Source organism: Miscanthus floridulus, chromosome 8 (assembly GCF_019320115.1).
Source record: "Miscanthus floridulus cultivar M001 chromosome 8, ASM1932011v1, whole genome shotgun sequence".
Taxonomy (NCBI): domain Eukaryota; kingdom Viridiplantae; phylum Streptophyta; class Magnoliopsida; order Poales; family Poaceae; genus Miscanthus; species Miscanthus floridulus.
In genome coordinates this window covers 96120310-96142856 of record NC_089587.1, presented here as the reverse complement: position 1 = coordinate 96142856, position 22547 = coordinate 96120310, and the positions used below count along the sequence as shown (strand labels likewise).

At 45.9% G+C, this 22547-nt stretch overlaps 1 protein-coding gene and 1 long non-coding RNA gene across 3 annotated transcripts; one reads left to right on the top strand and one right to left on the bottom strand.

Moving 5' to 3' along the window:
* Positions 1 to 382: 382 nt before the first annotated feature.
* LOC136473004 (uncharacterized) lies at positions 383 to 6543 on the bottom strand. 2 transcript variants are annotated; one of them, XR_010762461.1, is made up of 4 exons: positions 5931 to 6543; positions 4536 to 4637; positions 2042 to 2139; positions 383 to 672 (listed from the first exon to the last, which is right to left on the bottom strand). It is a non-coding gene; the product is annotated as an uncharacterized lncRNA (long non-coding RNA). The 2 variants fall into 2 exon arrangements; XR_010762460.1 differs by having other exon boundaries at positions 2042 to 4637.
* Positions 6544 to 8028: 1485 nt separating this feature from the next.
* Positions 8029 to 8676, top strand: LOC136469605 (NAC domain-containing protein 83-like). Its single transcript, XM_066467732.1, has one exon. The coding sequence runs from the start codon at positions 8029 to 8031 to the stop codon at positions 8674 to 8676; it is 648 nt and encodes a 215-aa protein (XP_066323829.1).
* The last annotated feature ends 13871 nt before the right edge of the window (positions 8677 to 22547 follow it).

The following is a 22547-nucleotide window of genomic DNA, read 5'->3' as shown; positions in this document are numbered from 1 at the left end:
CAACAGTTCGATCACCATGAGGGAATTCCATTATACATATTTGTCTTGAAAACATCAACTCAGCCTAGTACTGTCCCCAAAACATTTCTCACACCAGCATTCCTGCAGGTAACCAAGTCACGATCATACGTGCAAGTAAGGCGTACTAGAAACTGTTGTACAAAACATGCTCCCAGAGTTGCAAACAAAATTGCAATTCAAATTACAACAACTACCTCTATCCCAAAAAATAAGAGAAAATGCAAGGGATTCTGGCTATGCACACGAACAAATTACCTTGTCCAGATTATTGAGACGAGGGTGTACATCAAAGTTCACACACAAGGACAAGTATATATAAGCTAGCAGCGCAATGCGCAAAGCAGATAAGCAGATAACTAACACCCATTAAGTGCTCCTATATATTACAGCAGTTCTTCACATGCGCTACAAGATAGTAGTAATAGTAACTACTTAACAAATACACCTGCTGCATAGCGTCTGATGAGACTACTTCCACGCTAAAGTTCATGGTGGCCTACACAGGTGTATAGCCTGTCAGATACAGACATGATAAACTTAGTTTACTTCCATGTACATTCAGATTTAAGTCATCTGTTCTCGACTGCTATGCCGAAACTAAACTTGGAGGATCGGTCGAAGGAAAACAAGAGCACCATTAAGATTCCATACCTAGAACCAAGACAAGAGATGCAAGTAAGTATCATCTAAGACAAATATTTCCCACAACTATGTCAAAGGCATTGATTCCTAAAACATCTGAAAAATACCTAACATACACTCATATACTATGGCAAAGTTGCTCACCAATATGAAAATATAACATATGGGAAACATAGGCAGCTAATAAATAAAAAGCAGATAATTAGTCATTGATTTCATGTAAATTTGAGAAGATCCATAAACCATAAAGTCGTCAAGGAGGGAGGGGTCTGCCAACCCTACAAGTATTCTATTATATTCAAATTGAGAAATAAGTGGTCACACTCTTAGGGACAACCTGCAAGAATCCAACCCTATTAAAATAAAGGTCCATAACTTAGTATATCTTTTTTCAGGAATTGTGTCAATTAGAGTAAGAATTAGAACACTGTTTAGTAAACCTACAATATATAATTGGATTACTATACCACTCGGCGTCAACTGGCATTCTCCACCCCCTACCCCATGTACCACTCGAAAATAACCAGAAAGCACCATGCGAGGGCAAGGCCATACCAACCCAAAAAGTTTCAACCAATGAGACAATTTTATGTAAGAATCAACTATCATCCGTTCAGGAAGTCTAATTGTGTTGCTAACAAATTTTGTATCTAGCTTTAAAGTGTACAATATAATATAAAATACCATAGTTTAATGTCGTTTGCACAAGTAAATTAGATATGATGTTATGAAACAGTGTAAAGAACATTTGAATACTTTTCTTTTAATAATCATCTTTTTATGCACTTCAATAGTTCGATCATGAAGATGAATTACTCAATTACATAATAATCTACATTGAAGGGAAACTACAGCGAGGTTCAGTTTTCAGGAAACAAATAACATGAATGATCTGTCGTAGTTGTGGTCTTGTATGGTAGTTGAAATCTTCTAGGGCTATCTTACTTTTGCTATGCCACATGCCAAAAGTATAGTTGAAATCTCGTATACAAAAAGGATGCTTTTTTTGCTGTATTATTATTTTCTTTCCATCCTGGACCAACAGTATACTGATTAACAAATAGTATGCAGATTGCAATCTACAAATGTTGTTATCAAGGTATTCCTCTTTAAATGTTATCTTAAAAACAATTGGTCATCACCAATTTGCATAAGCACGCTGCAATTATGAGGTAAGCACTGTTATTTGCTCCACAAGTGAAGCAGTTGTGCAAAGGAAGAAGCAAAACATGCTTAAGACTAACATTGATCCAGAACTTACAACAAGTAAAGATTTCCCATTCATAAACAAGCCCAGACAACATGTGTGATACTTGCACATTAGGTCTATCAAGATTCAGACTAAGTGTAAAACAAGTAACTGTGGCATCAAATGTACCTCTGGATAAGAACTCTGCAGCTCCAAACTCATGGATGCATCAACACATACTTGGAAAAACCCAAAGCGCTGGCCAACGATAATCTGATACTGCTCGTCTTGGATCATCAATAAAAAAAATATCAGGAGACTGATCAATCAAAGAGAACACAAGACACATCCTTGAGTACGTGACGTATATGCAGTCGCCTTGAATCCCCGGATGATCAGGACCAAGGCACCCAGAAAAATAGGAGTCTGCAAAAAACAGTGTGCACCACCACCGAGGCTAGTAATTCTCAAACACTTCCCTTCCCCATCTTGCCATTGCAAAACAAGGAACCCCCTTCTTTTCCCAATAACAAGTAGCAGCTCACCACAACACTCCGCAAGCGAGGACAGCAAATTCTCGTGCTCCTGTCTATCGAATTGGCGTCCAAGAAACAACAGTTTTAAGTTGTTGCTGTTGTCGTCATCTGGTAGCTTGACAACAGCTAGACGGTAGCCTGGATTGACCAGCGCGTAGAGGGTGCCCTTCACAAAGATCAAATCTTCAAGCTCATTGGGAAAGCTGATTGTCGCCATGCGCCACCTGGGGGCCCCGAGGTGGCAGTACTGGATATTGAAGCGGTCGTAGTGATTTTGCCCTTGCTTTTTTAACTTTATGATTTTGCCCCTGTTATTTTGAAACGAACTGTCCATTTGCCCCTGGTTTGCACGTCCGTTAGATGGACCAGGATAAATCTATACCTAATATTAAAGAGGCCAAATTTCTCTCCACCCATTTTTTTCGTCTGGTCCTCCTCTAACTAACTCGACAAATGTAGAAACTGTCTTTATTCGTTTGTCTATATAACCATGCACGACTTCAATATAGGTTCTTGAGGTAACCTAGATATATATAGGAACCCTAATCCAACTAGGCAGGGAATCCTAATCCAACTAGACCCCTCAGCTCTCATCCTGAGTAAGCTAAATAATAATCTTAATCCAAATAGAACTATCTAATCCTGAGTAAGTCAAATAGGAATCATATAATATAAATCTGCAAACCAAGAGTAGTTCTTTTTGGTCTTGTTACGTTTTCATATATCTCTTTTTGTCTTTTTTGCTTTTATTTTTGCATCCACTTGGGCTCATGGAGTCCACTTTTCAGATTTTTTTTTTGGTTTTTCGTGTTTCTTCTTTTCCTCTCCACTTCGGTTAGCGGAGTCCGTTTTGGTTACTTTTTGGTCCACCTTTTTCCCATCCGCTTAGATTAGGGAAGCTGCCCATCAGACATCCGATTTGTTTTCTTTTGGTTTTTAATGCTTTTCATCATGGATTTGTTATACATTTTGTTGATCTACTTATGATTACAGACAAATCTTATTCTTATTAAAAACTTGATCAATCTATAGTCCAACTAATCAAACAGCTAGATAGTATGAATATTAATGTTATGATATATTTACAAGTAAATATTTTTGTACTTTGCAATGAGAAATTTTTTTCTCAAGGTTATATTTTAATTCAATAGAGGATTAATAGATATTATTATATTATTCCTAACTTTAACTTATATAATGTGGATGTCATGATCATCACAAAATAAATTATAGCTTCTAAATTTTATAGAAAGGAAGGATAAAAACATAGATATGGACCGTTCTTATCTTTGTTTTTTTTATCAAAATTCGATAGTTTTTTTTTTTCTCGCGTTGCAACGCACGGGCATATTTGTTAGTGAATTAAAAAAAATCAAAAACCCAAAACACAAAGGAAAAAAAAGACCAAATTACCCCTTCCTATCGTCAGCCTCTTGGACGTTCAACCCTCAAAAGCGCAAAACGCGTCGCGGGTCGAGCGGGTGAGCGCAAAACAAGTTGGGGTAGGCTAGAGTTGAAACCCAGCAGAAGCAATCAAGGTTCAGACACGTGAATAGTTGTTTTCCAAGCACTCCTATCTAAGGCTAAGTCTTTGAGTATATTCCATCCTTTCAAGTCTCCTTTTATTGCCTCTACCTAAGTCAATTTCGGTCTTCCTCTGCCTCTCTTCACGTTACTATCATGGCTTAGGATTCCACTACGCGCACCGGTGCCTTTGGAGGTCTCCGTTGGACATGTCCAAACCATCTCAACCGGTGTTGGACAAGCTTTTCTTCAACTGGTGCTACCCCTAATCTATCACGTATATCATCGTTCCGAATTCGATCCCTTCTTGTATGACCGCAAATCCAATGCAACATACGCATTTCCGCGACACTTATCTGTTGAACATGTCGTCTTTTCGTAGGCCAACATTCTACACCATACAACATAGCAGGTCTAATCGTCGTCCTATAAAACTTGTCTTTTAGCTTCTGTGGTACCCTTTTGTCACATTTTAACTTACACAAAGGCGCTTTAATTACTTCCATGAACCATGATAAAGTTTATAGTGGTCTAAGCCAACATAGCTACAATGGCTATCAGATTCAATGTCAATAAACTTCGTTTTTGCCTCCATATATAGGGCAGGGCTACATAGTACATACTTGCGTTCAGAATGAAGGTGTGACTGCTGCGCCAAAACATCACCAGGCACTAAGTTGAAGTTGAAGCACAAGTGAGCACCATTCAGCATTAATATCATGTACCTGGAACAGAACCCCATTAATAAAGTGAGATCATGTACTCAGTGAGGGCATGGATTATTAAAAACAGGTGCTTTGTTTGCAAAATGCTAACACAAATCGACTAATTATAACCCTTGAAATTGTGAAATTATAAGGCACGGTTGAAGGTTCATCCCCAGTATGAACAAGTATAATATGATGCTGAGTGCTTATAAGACAACATGTTCAGAGGCCGAATTATTGACTAATAAACAATCGATACAGAGCAAAGACGTGCAGAATGACAATCACTGGACAGAAAGATGAAGAAAACGTAGTAATGTAGGAAACCTATACATCTTGGAAACCAAAAGCAGAGAACTATTTTTTCGAGTTCAATCTACATTCGTAAAGAAGAGACCAACAATGAGATATGAGGAACTGCTACAACTAGTCATATTGAGCCCCATTCGTAAAGAAGAGCCAAACTATGAGATATGAGGAACTCCTACAACCAGCATCAGGTCAGGTCGAGGTGCTGCTACAACTACAAAATCCTCGAAATGCTACACTATGGTTCATATTGAGCCCCATCAATGCAATCTGGAAGCTTGCGGAATTTAAGTCCCAACAAAATTGAGGCCCATAACAAATTGTTTCATTAAGATGTCAATGGGAGCACATGAAGGCATCAAGGTACTGCCAGAGATGATCTTCGGTCAACAAGTTCTACAATAAGAATAGGTTATCATAGGCAGCGTGTAACTTCATATATAGTGTTTGACAGTGTCATTTGTGATATAATGAAACTAGTTTGGTACAATTTTCATGGGTAAACTAGACACTTCAATCATGTAAAGAAATTACAAAGTGTCAAAGTTCAATCAGGTAAAAGAAACTGGTTTCTATACTTGAGAAAGAAAATCTCTCATCAACTTGTATAATGTGCCACTTTTGATAGTTGTAGAGCTGTATGATTTTTCTTCAGCCAGAAACATGTTTCCATGGCAGAACGAGGTCGTTCAAGCCTAGCGAACTGGGTATGAAAAGGATGCACCTAGTGCTGCATTACGAATTTACATACTGGTTAGTCATATTATCGCAATTATTCGTGCATGTGAGTACTACTGGTAGCTGAATGCCTGAACCACATATGAACAGTTTGTGGAAGAAGTGAAACATGCTTAAGACTGGTATTGAAATCTACAAATTATTGATCCTAATACTTCGACAACTTAGTAGGCTGCCTATTCAGAAACAAGCTGAAACCACAAGCTAATACAAACATAAGACTAACTGACTAAGCAATAATGCCAAGTATAGGGGAGTGTGTACCTAAACCCATACAAAAGAATCAACAGTTCAACACATGCTTGGAAAGACCCAAGCCGCTGAACAAGCTTCCCCTCCTGGGTATATGGCATCAACTGTTTTGGAAGAACAATCATTCAACGAATACTCCCACCACTCCACACCTTGAGCATTATATCCTACTGCGTATATGAAGTCCCCTCGAATGCCCCTATGATTAGGACCAAGGCACCCTACAAAATGATCATCTGAAGCAAGAAACAGCGTGCACCCACCAAGGCTAGCAATACTGTCCCACTTTGCCTCCTCAAACTTCCACTTGAAAACATGGTACACCCGAAATGCCACAGTGCAAACAAGTATCAGCTCACCACAGCACTCTGCAAGATGCACATCCCGAGCATTCGGTCTATGCCAATGGCCTCCGAGAAACACTAACTCCACCGAATTCTTGTTTTCTGACAGCTCCACAACAGCGAGACGGTAATCACTGGCAACACGTAGGTGGGTAACAACCAGTGCGTAGAGGGTGCCATTCACATAGAGGAGAACGCGCCAGTCAGTGGCTTCGAGGTGGCAATACTGGATGGTGTGTCCATAGTGCTTCCAGGTGAGGACTAAGTCGCCGTAGAGGAGAACGCGGGAGACGTGCTCCGGGGGGGGGGGGGGGGGGGGGGGGGGGGGGGGGGGCGACTCCCCCGATTTCATAGATGGCGAGGCGGCAGCCGAGCGGCTGGAAACGGGTGACGACGTAGCCGTCGAGGGCCGCGCGTGGGAGGCGGAAGCGGTGGATCCGGCGGAGGGTGGGGTGGCGGAAGAGGGCATGGGATTGGGTGCAGTCGAAGGCAACGAGTAGCGGTGCCTGGGAGGCGAGGTTGGATGCGGTCAGTGGGAGGAGGGTGCGGCAGGCGGCGCGGAGGGCGAAGAAGTCCTGGAGGCTCGTGAGGCGCTTGGCAACCTCGGGGATCAGCTCTGGCGGGAAGAACAGCGAGGATGCGGTGGGTGGAGAGGAGCAGCTTCGCTGACGGTTAGCCGGAGGAGAGCGGCTTCGCCGGCGGTTGGCCATCGCCATTTTTGCTCGCGACCTAACCCTAATTGGCCGCCGGTGTGAATCTCCCTTCCGACTGCGGCCAACTGACCACTGTGAGTCTGTGACTGTCTTCTGTGAAAGAGACTCCGCTGTGTGTGCGGCGGGCTGCCTATTGCGCTCCGAATGGGCTACAATTGGCTCCGGCCCAACCAACCTGAGCTTGGGCTGCAAATTCCTTACTCCTGCAGCCCATTTAGGAGCCGTGATGAAGTCGGCCGAACAAAAAAACTCGCCGGTGGGGACTCCTGGTTCACTTCCCACTTCTTTCTCCTTCCTCCGTCTTTCTCGCGCAGCAGCACTGCAGCAGCCAGCCGACGCCAGGGCGCGCGATGACGAGCAGACGGTGGTGCCCCTGCGCGAGTGAGGACGGCGGCGGCGGGCCGCGCGACGCTGGAGTTTAGCCGCCGACAACGAGTTCTTCGCCGGAGCGCGCGTGCGGCCAAGACCGCGCGTGGCTCCGTCGAGGATCTCGTCGGTGGCGCACGAGAAGGAGGACATCTCGTCGGCGAGCCCTTCTTCTTCGCCGCCGCGTGCAGCAACCACTGCCCCGGCTTCGGGAGGTGCAGCACAGCCCGGCGGGTGGCGGCTGGTTCCACGACAGAGCCCGCCTCGTCGTGCTCAGATGGTGGCCACGGGGATGACGAACTAGTCGTCGACGAACATGAACTTTCCTTTTATTTGGATTTTAGTGCTTCTAAAAATTGGGGATTTTGCCTGAATTTGGACTTAGAGCTTGCAATTGATCTTTATCCGCATCTCTAATAGTACTAGTATCAGGCCAACGGGAGGGGCAAGTTGGCACTTGGCATCATTAATTTCCCGCGATGCAGGGTAGGAGTCGGATTTGAGAAGGCTGGATCCACACGCGTTTTGGGTTCTCGCCTACCCTTCCCGCGGTTTTATAAATTCCCCGATCCCATCTCCTCTAGCGCGCACAACAATCCTTTCGCGTTTCTCCTCTCTGCCGCCACGCCACGCCAGCCAATAATCCCTAGCGAGCCGCCGCCCGCCGGAGCAATAGAGTCACCGTCCATGGCCGCGCAGCTTGGTCTTCCTCCTGGCTTCCGTTTTGTGCCCACCGACGAGGAGGTGGTCAGGCTTCATCTCCTCCCTTGCATCCTGGACCAGGCCCAACCGCGGAACGACATCATCGTAGACGATCCGCTGAGCGCGCCGCCATGGGCTCTCCTCGAGAAGCACGGGAGGAAGCAGGAGGCTTTCTTCTTCGCGGTGGGGCAGGCCTTGAACGCCAAGGGCAATCGCCAGAAGCGGACCTGTGAGGGACACGGGACCTGGCAAGGACAGGGCAAGAGGAAGCGCGAGGAAGAAGGCAAGGAAAGCAAGAAGCGCATGCGCGTGAGCGTGTGCGGCAGCACCAAGGAGATCGAGTGGGAGAAGTACGGTCTCAACTTCCAAGAGCGCGGCGTCAAGGGCAGCACGGGCTGGGTCATGCACGAGTACTCCATCACTTCCCCACCCGAGTTCGCTCGGTCGCCGATGAGGGTGTACTGCATCCGCCACAGCGGCCACGGCAAGAACGCCAAGAAGCACGACAGGGATGCGGACGATTGGGGCAGCGACGACGAGGACGATGATGAAGTGGACGATGCAACCCTTGCCACTACCTCGTGCGCCGCGGAGAAAGAGTACTGTCGGCTATCGATATATAAGGAAAGTTAATGTCCGCACTGACTTCTTTGAATGACTCGACACGTATTAAAAGACCTCGTCCGACTCTAAAATTACGGGCTTTGTCTCACTCGATCTTAAGGCCATAGACTTCGTTTTGCCCTTTGGGTGCGGGCTCCGTCTCACCAGACCCTAAGGACGTGGATTCCATCCCATCCAAAGTCGGGGGCTCCATCTCGCCTGACCTCGAGGCCGCGGGCCCCGTCTCGCCTCACCCCTTGGGTGCGGGCTCCGTCTCGCCCGACTCAAGGACGCAGGTTCCGTCTCGTCTAAGGTCGTGGGCTCCGTCTCGCCCGACCCCAAGGACGCGGGTTCCGTCTTGTCCGACGGGGACTGATACCGCCGTCAACCACTCCAGGTCCAAGCGTATGGACCTGGGTCAAAACTCTGACGTCAGGGAAGAAGCTAGCACGTCTCGATGTAACTCGTGACCATGACAGGCCATGCCTGAGGATTCATATTAAAAACAGCGTCGGGCGTGCCGGTGCTGTTCTGCCTAATCATCGTACGGACGCTGACAGGCGCGTCAGTTCACCACGACGTTTGCCGGGACGGAGTGAAACGCCATGACCAGCAGATAACGCCTGCGCATGGCGCTAGTATCGAACAGGGCCGCGACATGGAGCTATCCCTGTTAACATCTACAGGATCGGCAGGACCCGCATGAAGGAGAAGAAGGACCTGGCAACCCTAAAAGTTGTTTTCTCTCTCTCGCTCTTTTCCTTTTCCTCCTCTATAACCCGCGTTTTCCCTTCGCCTATAAAAGGGGAAGCAGGGCGCCCCATAAAGGTGGATCAGGACACAAGAGCACGACACGAGCACACGGCTGAGCGGCAAGCGAGCTCTCAGCACCCGTTCACTCCTTCCACTAGAGACTTGGGATCCTCTCAGTCTCCCGCCTATTTGTAACCCTACTGCAAACCAAGTGTCGGTAATACGAGCAGCAGCGAACTGGACGTAGGGACGTTTCGCCTGAACCAGTATAAACTCTTGTGTCCTTCGAGCACACCATCCGAGCCAGACGCGCAAATACAAATTTACTCATCGATGGTCCGAAAACACCGACAGTTGACGCGACAGGTAGGGCTTCTTTACGCATCTCGACGTCCACATCAGGCCTCGGATGGCTAGTCACGGCACCAACTGGGTCCCGGGCGCTCACGTGCACTTTGAGAACCTGGACTTCATCGTTACAATGGAGGGAGAGTTGATGCAGGTTCCCGCCGCCATCTAGCCTCTCTGATGAGGACATCGCCAAGATGGAGTCGAGGACGACTCCAATTCGAGAAGAGGAGGATGATGATGACATCGCCACGCTGGACACATCGACGCTATGGTCTTCCTCAAGTTGCAATTCGTTCCCAACTCAGCTACCACGTCGCCCTCGGATTCAGCAGACACGTCGTCACTGTTTCGGTCATAACTTTCTCATACGACATCGAAACGGGCTGTTCTTGGATGCGTTGGAAAGGGGACGGCGACGCCGTCGTTTTGGATCTAGTCCCAGCTCCAGAAGGTCCATGGATCATTCTGTGTGACCACGGCAAGGTGCTGCGTCACCTATTTGGGCCAACTTGGCCATGTATCGTGTCGGGCCTTAAGCCCAAGTTGTGGGCGCCCAACCCCTGGCCGTCCCCAACCCTAGGTCGAGTCTTAGACTATAAACACAGCCACCGCCGCTGCTACACAATTGGGTTTTTGTTTAGAGTTTAGTTTTCCATCGAGAAACTGAATCGTTCATTGTAACTGTGGTGACAAATCCTTTTATAGTGATCCAGGGCCCCCGTTCTCGATCTCCTCCACTGTGTCGATTAGTCCTTTGGAACCGAGTTCTTGAATCCTCTATTGATATTCACGTCATTCATATTTGCAATTTCAGATTGCGTGTTTTACCTTCTTGCTTGTGCTCTTCGATTCGCTTGCAGGAAAAGCCTTCTTGGCGAGGTCAATCAAGTTGTGCTTGGTTGATAACCAACGAAGCAGTGGTGTAACGGTTGCAGGGTTCGAATCGCGTCTAATTTGAAGCCGGATCGCCAACGTCGAGATCTCCACAAATCGAACTTATCGGCTACCTCTCGGAAGATCGGGCCTGTACTCATCACTCTCCACTCCGTCGGCCTCGACGCGATCGTTGAGGCGCTAGAGGAGCTGCACCTGCACGCACCGGAGGCCCACGTCCCTAGGAGCGACCAGCTCCTCGGCTTCAATTACGGGAGGCTAGAGCGCCAGCTCGACGCCTTCCTAGGACCCTGATCGTCCCGGGAGGACATGCGTCGCCTCACCTTCTCGTTCGCCAACGTCATGACGCAGCTTGCCGGAGAAGAGCCGCTCTCCCTAGAATACCTCATTCGGAGCGCAACGCCACATAGATTGTTGGCCACCTTGTGGCGTAGCGCACGCCCCCATCCTCTATGAACGATGAGTTCGTGGGGATGACCGAATACATCGTGGAATCTTTTCACAACCTTCTCGCGGGAGAATCAGAGTCGCCCTTCGACTCTGACTCTAGTAGGGGGAGCCATCACCTCTCGCGAGAATGTTTCATGGCAGGTACCCCTGAGGGATACATCGAAAGCATCCACGAGGGAGGGGCTTGGCAACGAGGTCGAGGTCGACGACGAGGTCGAGGGGGATGCAGGGGCCCCACCTCACCTACGGGTAGAGCAGCTAAGGGCGTGGCACCAAGAGCTCAAAGAAGCATGACTCTAGCTCGACTAGGAATGCGTGGAACTCGAGCGAGAGATCGAGCACCACGGAGACAGTGGGCGTGCATGCGCTGTGTTCCATGATGTGAATTGAAGGATCATTGAGGACGATGAAGCCCTCCCACACTTCACTCGGGCAAGCCAGAACATCGTTGCCATGGTGGCCTTGCTCTAGGGGCTTCTAGAGCCCGCAACACCTGAGGATCGTCGGGCCCATCATGAGATTCGCACGCTACTCAAGCATGCGGCAACATAGCAGGCTGAGAGCTCGCTATCCCGACAACGTGAGCTCAACACCAGCCAGAGCGTGCCATCAGAGCGACCCGACAGGGACGTGTCAGTCCACCAGGCGCAGCGAGACGCAGGTCACACGTCGTGGCCCCGGTGCATGAGCTTCTCGGCCTCCATCGTGATGCGTGTAACACCCTGGATGCCTATAGACGTGCCCACGGTGATGAGAGGGAGGAGGCTAGCCACAGCTACCACCCTCGTCATGACGGACGCTACGACAGTGGCAAGGACCGAAGCTTGAGCCCCGACTTGCTGGGACCTCAAGCCTTTGGCCGACACATCCTCAATGTTGTCTTCCCACCGTGGTACCGACCACCGACCAACATCCTAAAATACTCTAGGGAAACAAACCTCGGACTGTGACTTGAGGATTATCGGCTTGCTTGCCAAGCCGATGGAGCGGATAGTGACAATTTCATTATCTGCAACCTTCCATTGTTTCTGACTGATTCGGCGCGAACGTGGTTGGAACACCTTTCGCCCAACCAAATTCAAAGTTGGACATACGCGCGTCCTGGGAACCCATGGGATTTCAAAAACTACCGATAGAAGTTTGAGGAAACTCTTCGTGGGTACATCCGGTGCTTCTCCCTGTAGTGCAACGAGCTGCCCAATGTCGCCGATGCTGACATCATAGGAGCTTTTCTGTCTAGGACCACCTGCGAGTTCCTAGTTCACAAGTTAGGACATAAGGGCCCGCGAACCACCGAGGAGCCCCTCGACATCGCCACCAGCCACGCCTCGGGTGAGAAGGCAGTCGTGGCGATTTTCGACCTCCCCAAGGGCAAGGCAAAGTAGGACGAGGACGCCGACGAAGGATCCTCCAACAGCCCCAACAAGAAGAAGAACAAGTAGCGGTGCGATGGCTCACTTGTGGCCACTGCCAACCGTAAAGGGGGGTCAGAAGCCCGCCTAGGGTACCCTGAACCACTTCAAGAAGCTGCTCGTAGGGCCATGCCCAAACCATGTTTTCACCGTCAAGCACCTATACAAGGACTGCATCCTCATGAAGCGGTTCTTGTCCGGAGGCTCCAATAAGGGGGAGCATAGGAAGGAGCCTAAGCCGGCTGTAGACGACACCGAGGGGAAAGACAATGGATTTCTGATGCTGGATGGCTATCTCATGATCTTTGGAGGGTCGGCGGCTGAAAGGATCAAGATGCCTAAGAGGGAGGGTGAATTGGGCTAATTCTAAAATTCTTTGCAATAATTAAACCCTACGGTTAGACCACTTCACCCCGTGTGCCTAGAAAGTGTTTCTATTGTTCTACCACACAAAAGTTTAGCAACATATGTTCCAATCCTACTCTAGCATGGCAATTCTATGAATGTAAAGACAAGAATTGAATTGCTCAAAGTAAATGCATAAAGTAAAGAGAGAAGGAGGAATGTGGCGATGTTTTTCCGAGGTATTAGAGAGTCGCAACCTAACCAGCATCCGGTCACCACTGACCGAACGCGTCCGATCAAGATTCTCCAACTCTAGAACCTTACTGGAGTTGACCGGACGCTGGCACCCAGCGTTTGGTCACATTTCTCTCAGCGTCCGGTCACAACCAGATGACTTCACCTTGATCAAATGAACTTATCGGACTCTGTGCCAGCGTCCGGTCACACCGGAACCAGCGTCCGGTCAACATTTGACCCTCCATTCACTTCCAACTCGCAATCATATATGAATAAAGTTTGCTCCAATTGATCTAAGGGCTATTTAGGAGCTGAAAGCATCTAGGCCCCTTGTTAGATTTCGGTGATTAATGACAATACAAGATTACTATGACTAACGTGTGTTTTGCAGAGGCAATTAAGTTAGGTCATGGTAATGGAGATCAATTGGGCAATCAAGGTTGTCATGCCCCTACGATGGAAATCATTTCGGTTTTCAAAGGATGGACGACAAGGTTAAGGATGACTAGTTCTAAGTGTCGATTGGAGTTGGAGAGACACTTAGAGTAGTTTAGGACTTTGTTTTTCCTTTGGCCGTACTATAAAGGGGGGTATGAACGGGTAGCTTAACCTAGATGAGTCTAGTGAGTTAGGTGTGGTGCACACTTGTTAAACTAGCACTAGGTAGCTCCACAAAAGCCCTATGATCCTTTAGAGCAAACTTCTTTCACATATGATCGAGAGTTGGAAGTGAATGGAGGGTCAAATGCTAACCGGACGCTGGCTCTGGTGCAACCGGACGTTGGCCGCAGGGTCCGGTCAGTTCATTTGATCAAGGAGATTGCGTTCGGTGCGACCGGACACTGAGTGGTCAAGTGACCGGACGCTGAGAGGCAGCGTCCGGTCGACTCTAGTAAGGTTCTAGAAGAGAGAATCTGCGACCGGACGCGTTCGGTCAGTACTGACCGGACCCTAGGGGTTCAGCGTCCGGTCGAGTACAATAAGGTTCTAGTGAGGGTTTAATGCGACCGGATGCGTCCGGTTAGTGGTGATCGGACGCTGCCAGCATTTGGTCAACACTAAATCACTAGTGTGCGGGTTGAACTGACCGGAGCGTCCGATCAATATGACCGGAGCATCCGGTCACCCTGCCGAAGCTCATAACGGTTCGTTTTTTAGGCTGCCTTATAAATAGAAGCTCCACTCGTGTGTGGAGTTACTTTTGCTCATTCCAACAGCTGAGAAACATATTTATGAGTGCCAAGAAGAGCAAGGTCCTAGTGAGGTGATTGAGATTTGAGAATCCAAGAGAGTAGCCTCATTAGTGAATCAAGAGTAGCAAAGTGTGCATCCATCTTCTCATTAGGCTTTGCGTGGTCAAGTGAGAGTTCGTGCTTGTTACTCTTGGTGATCGCCATCACCTAGATAGCTTGGTGGTGATTGGGAGCTTGGTGATCACCCAGCGGAGCTTGTGGGTGACCCAACTCTAGTTGTGAGCGGTTTTGGGTGATTCACCATGACGGAGTGTCGAAGAATCAACCCGTCGAGAGCACTTGATCCTTGCGTGGATCAAGGGGGAGCTACACTCTTGCATGGGTGCTCCAACGAGGACTAGTGGGGAGTGGCGACTCTCCGATACCTCGGCAAAACATCGCCGCATTCCTCTCTCTCTATTTACTTTGAGCATTTACTTTGAGCATTTACTTTGAGCAATTCAATACTTGTCTTTACTTTCTTAGAATTGCCATGCTAGAGTAAGTTTGGAACATAGGTTGCAAGTCCGTTGTGCGTTAGATTAATAGAAACAATTTTCTAGGCACAAGGGGTTAATTGGGCAAACCGTAGGATTTGTTTATTGCAAGAAAATTTAGAATTAGCCCAATTCACCCCCCCTCTTAGGCATCTTGATCCTTTCAATTGGTATTAGAGCCTCATGCTCACGTTTTTAAGCTTAATCGCTTAGAGCAAGATGTCTCACAGGGATGGACCTCCTCCTATCTTTGAGGGAGATGACTTTCCATATTGGAAAATCCGCATGGAGGCGTACTTAGAAGCTCTATACGTTGGTATACTTAGAGCCGCCACACAAGGCTTCCCAAAACCTCGGGATGCTACACACCTACAAGGCGATGAGGTTAATTATGAAAAGTGGAATGCAAAGGCTCAAAACACCATCTTTAGAGGCCTTTGCAAAGATGTGTTCAACCGCGTAAGGAATCACAAAGAGGCCCATACACTATGGTCAGACGTTTGTGCGCTCCATGAGGGAACCAAGAGTGAGCATGAGGAATGCTATCACCTTGTGATTAAAAAGCTAAATTCATTTGAGATGCTTCCCAAAGAATGTGCTAATGAGATGTATTCACATTTGAATGTTCTTGTAGAGGAAGTCAATGGGCTTGGACTTACTCAAATGTCACCATCCGACGTTGTGAAAAAAATCTTGAGTGTCCTCCCCATTGACAAATATGGGCATATTGTGATCGTGCTACACCAAGGTGATCTTTCCACCGCTACACCGACACAAATCTTGGGAAAGATCAATGCTCATGAGATATACATGCACATCACGCCACAAGATGGCTCATCCTCTACCAAGAAGAAAGAGAAGGACGTAGCATTCAAAGCTAGCCAAGACAAGGGCAAAGCAAGACTTGAGTATGAGAGCTCAAGTGATGAAGAAGATCAAGATGAAGATCTTGCTCTCATGGTGAAGAAAGCCACCAAAATGCTAAAGAAACTAAACAAGAGTAGCATCAAGTTCGACGGCAAGAAGAAGAAGTTCTTCACAAGCTCTAGAAGAAAGCCAATCTCCGAAATGGATTGCTTCAATTGTGGTGAACTTGGTCATCTAGCACATCAATGCCCCAAGCCCAAGAAAGACAAGTTCAAGAACAAGAACAAGGGCAAGAAAGATGACTCAAGTAACGAAGATGAAGATGAGAAGAAGAAGAACAAGCCATACAAGAAGAGAGATGGCAAAAAGAGGGACTTCCACAAGAAGAAGAAAAGTGGAAAGGCCTACATCGTCGGTGATTGGCTCACGAACATTGATTCATCTAGTGGATCATCCAATGATGATAGTGACAATGAGAAGGTGGCCGCCATTGCTATTGATCTTCCATCTTCACCGCCACCATCGCCATCATCCTCTACACACCTATGCCTTATGGCCAAGGGTGAACGCAAGGTAACTAATAATGATGATAGTAGTGATGATGAGCAAGCTAGTGATGATGATAGCGATAGTGATGATGATGACTCACCTTCATATGATGATCTTGTCAAAATACTAAGACAATACACTAAGATCATTAGAAAGAGTAGAGCTAAAAATGAAAAGCTTGATGCTAAAATTGATTCACTCTTAGCAAAATGCGATACATTGGAAAAGACTAATGTTGAGCTTAAAGAGACAAATGATGCTATATCATCCAAACTCAAGGAGCTCAAATCTTCTAAGAAAGAGCTTAAAGATAAACATAATAAACTTGAGTGGGTGCACAATGAGCTCATCACTAGCCACAACAAGTTAAAAAATGAATATACAACTCTAAAGATCAATCATGATACTCTTGTTATTGCTCAAGAATTTTTACCAAATGAGCCACATGATGCTACTAACCATGTTGTTAAGATTGATATAGCTACATCATGTGATGATTTGATTCATGAGAGCATTGAGCAAGGATCTAGTGGCAAAGGTAAGAAAGTGGTTGAGTGCAATGACTATGATGAATATGTCAAGCTCAAGAATGCAAATGAAAAGCTCATGAAAGATCTTGAAGAGATGAAAAGCCACAACACCATTGCACTAGAAACTCTTGATTGTGATGAAGACTTGATCCTTGAGAATGAGAAGCTCAAAGAAGAGAACAAGAAGCTCAAGGAAGAGAAGAACACTGATGTTCTCAAGGAAGAGAACAAGAAGCTCAAGATGGAGAAAGAGCATCTCAAGGTGGGATTAAGCAAGTTTGCAAGAGGCAAGCGTCTCCAAAGTGAGCTACTCATGAACACCGTCATGAAGATAGATAGAAGTGGCATTGGATATATGGCAAGTGTAGAGAAGAAGAAGGCTCAAGTTCAACAACAATCAAAGCCAAAGCCAAAGCCAAAGAGATGTTTTGAGTGTGGACAAGAAGGCCACTTTGCTCATGAGTGTCAAACTCTACCACCACAACCCTTGCCTAAGCATGCTAGACCCTTTGCTTTTAATGCTCACTACATGCTTAAAAAGGATTCTAGTGGAAAGATGAAAGTCATGTTCTTAGGACCCCCTAACAAGAATAGGCCTAAGAAGATTTGGGTGGCTAAGTCACTTGTTGAGAAGGTGAAGGGCCCTCAACAAGTTTGGGTTCCTAAAGCTTGAATCTCTTGTGTGTAGGTGAACTATAAGACCGGTGGAAGTCATTAGGTTATTGATAATGGTTGCACTCAACATATGACCGGTGATCCTCGTATGTTCACCTCACTAGATGAAGAGGTAGATGGACAAGAGAAAATAACATTTGGAGATAACTCAAAGGGCAAGGTTAAAGGATTGAGCAAAGTAGCAATATCAAATGATCATTCCATCTCCAATGTGCTATATGTTGCTTCATTGAGTTTCAACTTGCTATCTATTGGACAATTGTGTGATCTTGGCTTCCAATGCTTGTTCACCGAGAAGGAGGTTGTTGTATCTAAGGTAGATGATAATCAAGTGATATTCAATGGATTTAGATACAATAACTTATATCTAGTGGACTTCACCTCCGAAGATGCAAATTTGAAGACTTGCCTATTCACCAAAACAACACTTGGGTGGCTATGGCATAGAAGACTTGCTCATATTGGGATGAGCTCACTCAAGAAGCTTATGAAGAATGATTTGGTGAGAGGGTTGAAGGATGTGAAGTTTGAAAAGGACAAGCTTTGTAGTGCATGTCAAGCCGGCAAGCAAGTTGCAAATACTCATCCAATCAAAGCTTTCATGTTAACCACAAGAGTGCTAGAACTCCTTCACATGGATCTATTTGGACCAACAACATACAAGAGTTTGGGAGGAAATCTTTATTGTCTTGTGATTGTTGATGACTATTCAAGGTATACATGGGTATTCTTCCTTCATGACAAATCTAAAGTTGCATCTTGCTTCAAGAAGTTTGCCAAGAGAGCACAAAATGAATTTGAAGTGAAGCTCAAGAAGATTAGAAGTGATAATGGCAAAGAGTTTGACAACACAAACATTGAAGCCTATTGTGATGAAGTTGGAATCAAACATGAAGTCTCCGCAACTTATACTCCTCAACAAAATGGTGTAGTTGAGAGGAAGAACCGGACATTAATCACCCTTGCAAGAACTATGCTTGATGAGTACAACACCCCCAAAGCTCTATGGGTGGAAGCAATCAACACCGTATGTTATGCATCCAACCGCCTATTCCTTCAAAAGTTCCTTGGCAAGACACCGTATGAGTTGCTCAATGGGAAGAAGTCGGACGTCTCCTTCTTTAGGGTGTTTGGTTGCAAATGCTACATCTACAAGAAGCGGCAACACCTAGGGAAGTTCCTAAGATGTTGTGATATTGGTTTTCTTGTTGGTTACTCATCAAAGTCCAAAGCATATAGAGTATTTAATCATGCCACCAGCTTGGTTGAAGAAACATATGATGTGGAATTTGATGAATCTAACGGCTCCCAAGGAGTACATGAGAATCTTGATGATGTAGGTGATGAACCATTGAGGGAGGCTATGAAGAATATTCCGGTGGGAGACATCAAGCCAAAAGATGATGAAGATGATGTACAAGTCATTAATCAACCTTCTTCATCAAGTGTGCCACAAGATGGTGAAAAAGATGGGAGAGTAGAAAATGAAGATACTCATATCTCCCATGAGCAAATGGTGGTACAAGCACAAGATGTTGATGCTCCACAACCTCCTCCTCAAGTGATCAATAGAAGAAATACACCTCTCCTACAAGATCATCCATAAGATCTCATCATAGGGAGTCCATCAAAGGGTGTAATGACTCGATCTAAAAAACTTGCTTTATTTATTGCTCATCACTCTTTTGTCTCTTGCTATGAGCCTACCAAGGTAGAAGAAGCTCTTAAAGATCCGGATTGGATCAATGCTATGCATGAAGAGTTGAACAACTTCACTCACAATGAAGTTTGGACTCTTGAAGAGCGACCAAAAGGTGCAAGAGTCATTGGAACAAAGTGGGTGTTCCGCAACAAGCAAGATGATCAAGGTGTTGTTGTGAGGAACAAGGCAAGACTAGTTACAAAGGGATTCTCCCAAGTTGAAGGTTTGGATTTTGGAGAGACCTTTGCACCGGTTGCAAGATTAGAAGCCATCCGTATCCTACTTGCATATGCATCACATCATGAAATGAAACTATATCAAATGGATGTGAAAAGTGCATTTTTAAATGGCTTTATTAATGAACTAGTCTATGTTGATCAACCTCCCGGATTTGAAGACCCTAGATATCCTAATCATGTTTATAGGTTGTCCAAGGCACTATATGGGCTTAAGCAAGCCCCTAGAGCTTGGTATGAGCGTCTTCGAGACTTCCTTATTGAGAAGAGCTTCACCATTGGGAAGGTTGACACCACACTATTCACCAAGAAGCTTGATGGACATATCTTCATTTGTCAAGTATATGTTGATGATATCATCTTTGGATCATCAAATGAAGACTCATGCAAAGAATTTGGTGAATTGATGTCGAAGGAGTTCGAGATGTCCATGATTGGTGAGCTTACATTCTTTCTTGGTTTTCAAGTCAAGCAAATGAAAGAAGGCATCTTCATCTCTTAAGAGAAATACACAAAAGATCTTCTCAAGAGATTCAAGATGGATGAATGTAAGCCAATCAAGACACCAATGCCTACCAATGGACATCTCGACCTAGATGAGGGAGGTAACCCGATTGATCAAACTCTCTACCGTTCCATGATTGGTAGCTTGTTATATTTAACCGCATCTAGGCCCGACATCATGTTTAGTGTGTGTATGTGTGCTAGATTTCAAGCTAATCCTAAGGAAACACATTTAATTGCCATAAAAAGAATCCTTAGGTACCTTAAGCACACACCAAGCATTGGCCTTTGGTATCCCAAAGGAGCTAGATTTGAATTAGTTGGCTATTCCGATTCGGATTATGCCGGTTGCAAAGTTGATAGAAAAAGCACATCCGGAGGGTGCCATTTGCTTGGTAGATCACTTGTGTCTTGGTCCTCCAAGAAACAAAATAGTGTGGCTTTGTCCACCGCCGAAGCGGAATACATTATTGCGGGTGCTTGTTGTGCACAAATATTATACATGAAACAAACTTTGCTAGACTATGGTGTAGTTCTAGAAAAGGTACCTCTTTTGTGCGACAATGAAAGTGCGGTAAAACTTGCAAATAATCTGGTTCAACACTCTCGCACCAAGCACATAGATATCCGCCATCACTTTCTAAGAGATCATGTTGCTAAAAATGATATATCACTGGAAGGTATAAGAACCGAAGATCAATTAGCGGATATCTTCACTAAACCGCTAGATGAGACTATATTTTGTAGATTGCGGAATGAGCTCAATGTACTTGATTTTAGTAACTTCACTAAAAGATGAGCTTGTGTTGTCCCTTGCATTCATGGTAATATACAACATGTTTACTTTGTGGTAATGCACTTAGGGCTTGTCTAACATGGTTAAGATAACCACCGAAAAGCGTGTGAGGAAGCTTAACCTTGGATCAAACTTGACAAGCAACTAGAATTACTTGATGACAAGCTTATATGACCCAAGCCAACATGATGTACTCAAAAGATATGAAATAAGCAAGAGTACAAGTAATAAAGCTCATTTGCATCGGAGTAAAACACGGAAGCAAAGCAAATGAGCATAGCCAAGTGATATGACATATAAATAATTCAAGGTAGAGAGCACACATGTCACATATCACGTTAGTATCACTATCACATAAATATCATGATTACGATCACACTTATATAGTTCAATGTATAAAAGTAAACATGAATGGATATTAAGTATCACACACAAATATCCAGATGTAATAGATAAGCTCCCCCTACGTCTATCATACCTGATCCCTCTCCCCCTTTGGCATCAAACACCAAAACCTTAGGGTCGGTCGGTGGGGCTACATCAGACGAGTTGGGTGCTGAGGTGCGATGAGCGATTTGGAACTGTGTGCCATCATCATCTGATCCTAAGCTCTAAGCTATCTGACCCTCTGTCGCTAGAAGTGACGCTGAAGCAGTCTAGGTCAGATCTAGGACTGGTGCGGCCTGAGACTCTGCAGGTATGACTATAGTAGGCAGCTCTGATGATGCAACTGAAGAAGAAAGCATCTCTGTAGTCCCAGTAATAGGAGCAACAGTGGAAGGACCAAGGACATGTAGATATGGCAGAGTATGCTACCCTATCAACTCACTGAAGGTAGCACTAAGGCTCCTATAGACTAAGGTATCTGGCACAAGCAGCTAGGAAGTCTGAGCCGGTGTGAAGCCTGTCTATAGAGGTGTGAACTATGGGGCTAGCACTGGCGAGGCAAACCACTGGGACACCTGCTCTGTAGGTGAAGGAAACTATGCTGCTAGCTGGCCCTGACTCTAAAGCCCACTGGGCTATACAACTAGAGTCTATGAAGTGGTGGCAGGCTGACCAAGCTGAGGTGTAAGCTATGGCGGTGGAGCTCTAATAGCATAGACAACATGCTACATAAATCCAAGTAACTGCTGCTGCATGAGAAGCTGTTGCTGCTGCTATATAGCCTGCTGCTGTCGCTGGAACTCGTTCTGTTTAGCCTAGAACTATGTAAATGTAGCTGCTATCTCCTAGGCCTAGCGAGCCTGATCCTGCCTCATCCGCTCAAGTATAGCAAGGAGAGCGGGGTCTGTCTATAGTGTAGGTGGAGTAGAACTAGAGCTATCGGCCTCATGGTCATGTCGTTGAGGAGGCATCTGAGGGATATCCTGGTAGTCATCATCTAAACTATTGCTGGCATCACTCTCTACCATACCCTCCTACTGAGCATCTAACTGCTCCTCCTCTGTAGCTACAATGCCCCTGATAGTCTCATCCTGCTAGGCTGCAGTCTCTAGCACCTCTGGGCAACAGCTCGGTTGGCTAGGTGCCCTTGGCCTGCTGTGACAGAGCATCTAGGTCAAGTTATATGTAGGGAACTCGATAGTAGCACTAGAATACTCTGTCAACATCTCTAAAGGCCTCACTGTAACTGCCCTGTGAATCAAAAAAATAATCCCGTGTGCATAAGGCTTGTCTGTGTCCTCTGAATCCCACTGCAAGGGTATCCTCCATCTCAAAAAGGATGACATCCCATACATCAAAGACTATCTGCTGCATCAGGGCATTCAGTAGCCACAACTGAATGTGAGTTAATCCCTCGTGATATCTCATCCTCGGAAGCAGGGTCCTCCTCATGATAGCATCTAGCAATCTGGCTGTAGGAGTAA

What these genes read in the sequence shown, in the direction of transcription:
- LOC136469605 (XM_066467732.1), top strand. Translation starts at nt 8,029, where the DNA reads ATGGCCGCGCAGCTTGGTCTTCCTCCTGGCTTCCGTTTTGTGCCCACC.